The sequence below is a fragment of the Asparagus officinalis genome, chromosome 3 (assembly GCF_001876935.1).
Source record: "Asparagus officinalis chromosome 3, Aspof.V1, whole genome shotgun sequence".
Classification (NCBI taxonomy): domain Eukaryota; kingdom Viridiplantae; phylum Streptophyta; class Magnoliopsida; order Asparagales; family Asparagaceae; genus Asparagus; species Asparagus officinalis.
The window spans coordinates 8168398-8173682 of record NC_033796.1 but is presented as its reverse complement, the minus strand read 5'-3'; the positions used below and the strand labels follow the sequence as shown (position 1 = coordinate 8173682).

General features: G+C 33.7%; 1 protein-coding gene across 1 annotated transcript in view; it reads right to left on the bottom strand.

The window, feature by feature from the left end:
- The window catches only part of LOC109832847, a 5811-nt gene extending 1471 nt beyond the window's left edge, over positions 1-4340 (bottom strand). Inside the window, exons 1-3 of the mRNA XM_020400298.1 lie at positions 3986-4340; positions 3815-3885; positions 1703-1808 (exon numbers count right to left, since the gene is read on the bottom strand). Of these exons, the coding sequence (XP_020255887.1) occupies positions 1703-1808; positions 3815-3885; positions 3986-4062 (254 nt within the window). The 5' untranslated portion in view covers positions 4063-4340. The remainder of the gene's footprint in view (positions 1-1702; positions 1809-3814; positions 3886-3985) is intronic.

The following is a 5285-nucleotide window of genomic DNA, read 5'->3' as shown; positions in this document are numbered from 1 at the left end:
TGGGGGGGAGGAATCAGTGGGCATAACTGAAACATGTTATAATTATAGAAGCCAGAGGTCATTGTGAAGTGGTATCGTGCATCATTCTTTTTATGTCAATTTACATTGTGATTTCATAAATGCTTCATACGTGAAACTGAAAATAGAATCTCTTAGATGACAATTCAAGCGTATATATTATGCACCTGCATCCATAAAGTATAATTTTAAGTTCAAAAATACATTCATATAGGTCTTAATTATATCATGTGCTGAGATAAGTAAATATGTCTTGAGAGATAAAATGATTTAAATATTTATATCATAGCATTGGCTTAAATAACTATGCGTTGTTGGGAGATTTAGGACATGGATGAAAAAATTGACCAAATAACCTGATCACTGAAAATGCAACTTTTGTGCCTGGACATGCAAATAGATACATTTTACTAATTTACCTCTTGGTCCGGTCCCCATGTACCTATATCACATGGGACTTAGATTCAAAGTGTCCAAATGTTTTTCGAGTATCTGAATGGGAACCAGTGTTTGAAATCTCAGAATTGGTTGTGGTTTGTTTTGACTTCAGGCATTTTAACGGTCTCAACAATCTTTGGTTGGTATCGTCATATAAATAAGTCAATTTAGTCACGAGCTTTCTAGTCAATGCTGCCTTTTTAACTTCTTTTTAATAATATGATTATCAAATCAACTTATGGTACTTCAAATCTAGATCTATTCTTTTATCGGTATTTTAGCTACTATTAGCTTGCATCACTTGTTATGAGCTAATATATCCATGGTTTCAGGTGGATCAAATTGACATGCTTAAAATCCGTTAAGATTCAAAGTACAAGTAACGATAGTGACTGATTCTTAGAAACTTTGATGTGAACTTTACAAAAATAAGATACAGAGGCATGGCTATATGTCATAAGTGTAAATGAATATATGTACAGTCGCATATATATGAGTAAAAAATTTGTCATCAAGCGTCTGAAACGGAAAATAACCTAAACTTTAAGTCTGAATAACATTAACCAAATGCCTGCAATAGACAACGAATTTCATTTCCAGTATGCACTTTCAAAATAACATTAGCATGAATTTCCATATTACTTCTAGTCAAAAAATAATGCTTTTAAACACTGGTTAAATAATCTACCAAGTTTATACTAGTAGGCACGAATTTGTATATCCAACTAAGTATGACCTCACTGAATAACTTAAGGTAAGCTGTAGAGTATTATTTCCACTAAAACATTTAAATATGAAAAGTATAAAGTCTCTGAAGATGGTTCACAAAATTGATAGGAAAAAATTACGAAGAAGACTGACATTCTCTTTATTTTTGTCATAGACAGCTCGACCTTATTCTGGATGGTAAACCTGGAATTTTATTATAATCATGGTGAAACTGGAATTTGTAAAGTTGTACCTAAAAGCTCTTATGATGAGATGGGTTGCTGTAACAATAAACTACTTTAATTATCAAGAGATACAAGCTGCTTAAGATGTTAGTAATACAAAATTTCATACTTATAAATATTATCTCATCGCATATTTAACAAAAGATATATATTCATCTCACTGATGCAAACTCTAATGATCAGATAAGATAGTTTTCACTAATTAAATCTCATTAAACAATTGCTGTCTACAGAAAAGGAACTAGAAAAACATGCACTAACATTGATTTATGTAATAGAGGATCAAACGCTACCTTATCTGAAGCGGAGTGGCAATAAAATTCGCAAGCATAATGCTTGGAGCATGGCAACGACTTCTTAATAATGCAATAGCTACTCCAGACAGAACTACAGGAGCCCCTGTAACCAATAAAATTTACTTCAATTTCATACATTATCACATTTAAATGTGTAACCATCATAAAATTACAAGTGCCTTAATGCATGTCCATGGGTATATACTCTGACTGATTAGATTGTACATAAAAATCGTTGACAGCACCTAAAGAGGAGAAATTTTGACATATTGCCCTGGCAAATGATTACAATAAAACATAGTGCAAAACTGCAAACCAAAGAAGTCAAGTTTCAGTCTAATGTTTTATTTGCATATGGTTTCAGGTAGTGATTGAAATTGATCATGAGTTATGTTAATAGGCCGTGTAGTAGCAACACTGATTTGTGTGAAATGTGAATGTTGTGTATTGATTTTTGCCATTATCTTGTTCTCATAGTGAAGTCTCAGCGATTCAAATATTGATGCTAAAAAATAGCCATTTATGTAAGTTCTGGAGGGGATATGCATCTTGAGCTGTTTCTTGTGAAAAGACATTTTTTTGAGACATTTTTCATTCCTTATTTATTGAAGACAGATTTATATTTCTTTATTCCCCTGCAGAATAAGATGAAAATGAGAGGGATGCTATTTACCCAAGTTTCTCACCTTATTTGGGCAAAGTGAACTAGTGTTGATAACAATTTTGCTACTCACACCAACTCAGATGGAGATTTTGAAGTATGCTCCCGGATAAATTGTTACGTCTCTTTATTCAAAAGGCATTCAAATCAAATGAAACACCTTGTGAACTAGTTTGACAATCCAAAAGAAATCTCTAAGATAGACCACATGAATCATCACTAATTTACAGAGTCAATAATTGTAGCAGAGTGTTGCAAATTCTTTAAACAAATTAATAACTTGCTCCTGAAATCCCTCCATGCCTAAAACAACTATATGATAACCCTGAGNGCCGCCCCCCCCCCCCCAAAAAAAAAAATAATAAATAATTTTAAAAAATCAGTATGTTAGTGAAAAGTTTGTTGTCCTTGCGCTTAATTGAGCTTCCCACACTTTGAATTCAAGCATGAAGTTCAGCATGCCAATGTTTCCCTCCAACGTATTCGAAGTCAATGAACCTCAAATAAATATTTGCTTTAAAACACATAAAAGGTGATGCCTTCCAACCATTAAGCTCAAACCAAAAAGAGAATGATCAGAGGAGAGCCTTTCAAGGATCCTTATAAAAAATGTTGTGGCTGGAGCCTAATTCTTCACCATTGCCGTGATCACGCTTTTCCTAATTATCTCAGCCTCTGTTGTTGTTGTTGTTGTTGTTGTTGTTGTTGTTGTTGTTGTTTTACTGTAAAGAACAATTACAATCAAGGCCCCAAAAAATCGTGGAATTTTTGATCAACTTAATCTCAATGCTAAATATTGATTCGGTGTTCACAATCGAGAGCTATGTAATTGGAGCAACTTTGTACATCAGAGAAGCTTCCACGAAAGAGCATAGAAGGACCAAGAGGACTGAGGACCTTATAGGTTATTCAATTTAAGATCATGCAACCAGCAAGAAAAATGAAAGTATGAAACAGAAAGCTTGCAAGAAGGTTTCTCAATATCACATTAATCTTGCCAGTCAAAATTTCTGATTCACTGCAAATGAATAATCTGGGATAACATCCCGTTCCACTCGTGTTCAATTTCTCGACACACAATTCACTGGTTCTCAAGAGCTAAATCAAATACAGTCTGAAACATAGAGTGTGCATTCAATATATACTAATACTCAGTTTATGAATGGTTACACATCATCTATTTAGCATGAGTAATTATCTCATGAAGCTGGTTCAGACGCGTGCGACGTGTACTTTGAGATTTGTGATGTATGGTAAATTCAGAACTCGATTAAAAACAAAAGCAACTATGTGCCAACCACTTTCATGTTGTCAAACTATAAAGTTCCAAAGAATTATCAGCATTGTACCGTAAAATGCCATGAACTAAAACAAAAACGTAAGTTTGTCAAAATAAAATGTAACGATAAAATATAACAATTGCGCCCAAAAAAAACACTATTCCTCACCAAAAATAGGAAACATTCCCAAAGTGATGCCAAGCCCAGTGGAGAATGCCAATTGCTTCGCCTCTGCGCCCCTATACCCAAGAAAAAAAACATGTCAACAGTAAGCAACGCACAAAAATTTCATAAAATATTTGCAGAATAAGAAATCTACGCAACAGAAAGAGAAATTACCTCTTGATTATTTGAATTAGAGGATCAACAACTTTCCTGTTGACCCATGAAACCAACCCAAATCTCCAAACAGGCATTTTTGAGCGAAACCCTCTTCTTGCATATAAATTTTATTTCTCACACCAAAAGACCTAAACCCATCAAAAATCTAACCCAAAAAGGATGAACAAGCTTTTCCTTTGAGAATTATGGAGACATAGGAAATGGGTTTCCTCTTGCTTTGATTACTCAGCAAAATTGGGTAATTACTTTGGGAAAGCGAAGCTCAAGAAATGCAAAATCTCGAGATTTAGATCTGACTAATTTCGGCTAGCGTGAGCCGTGAGCCTCCAGGGTACGATAATTAATGGGAGTGAAATAACGTATGAAAAATTCTGTCCCAAAATATGGGACCAAGAGGACAAGTAAGATGTCTCCCTCCTATTAGATAATGAGTTGGTCATCATTAATGATGGCCAACTCATTATCCAATATGAGGGGGACACATCACTTGTCCCCTCTATTGGTCCCATATATTTGGGTTCCTGTAGCAAAGCTCATAGCGTATTGAGAGGGTGTTATGGCATATATGCTCCTATTTTGTGATAAATATTATATTTATGACTGGAAATAATCTGTTAATTTATTTTTCGGGATAATTCTCATCAATTATGTGGTAATCGGAGAAAGTCCAATCACTCAAACCTTATTCTTTTATTTCAATTCAAAGGGCTAAGATGTTGATACATAAAATAAGATTATTATCTATACAACCATTGTGGTCTTGAAAACCACTAAAGCAAAAAACCGTTTTTGTGAATAATAAAAATCCTACATTGTGGCATCCTACCCATTGAAATCGAATTAAATCACTGAGATTTAAGTAAATCTCTAAGATTTAAGTAATTTAAAGAATTACTGTAACAGAGCATGATATTGTAGCAATTTAAAAAATTAAAAAAATATTGTAGCATTTAAAACCGGGATTACTATAGAGGGGAGAAAAAATATATGTTGTGCTTTGCACGGTGTTCACACTAGTTACCACTTTATTGGAGAGGATCTGAATCCATTTTTAGAAAGAGGATTGACTCTAAATTTTTGATGGGATATGATAAATAGTATTAAGGAGATTTTTTGAACGGTTCTGGATTTTAATAACTATGTGTAACTTACTCATTATATAAGGGGAATATCTTTCTATGTAATTTCAAGTAATTATGCATAACACTAGCGCTTTTTTGCGGACAATAAATAGATATAATTGCAGTTGCAGTTGAAACTGTGTCGCAAAAGTGACATAGTAGAGATTTGCGCATAT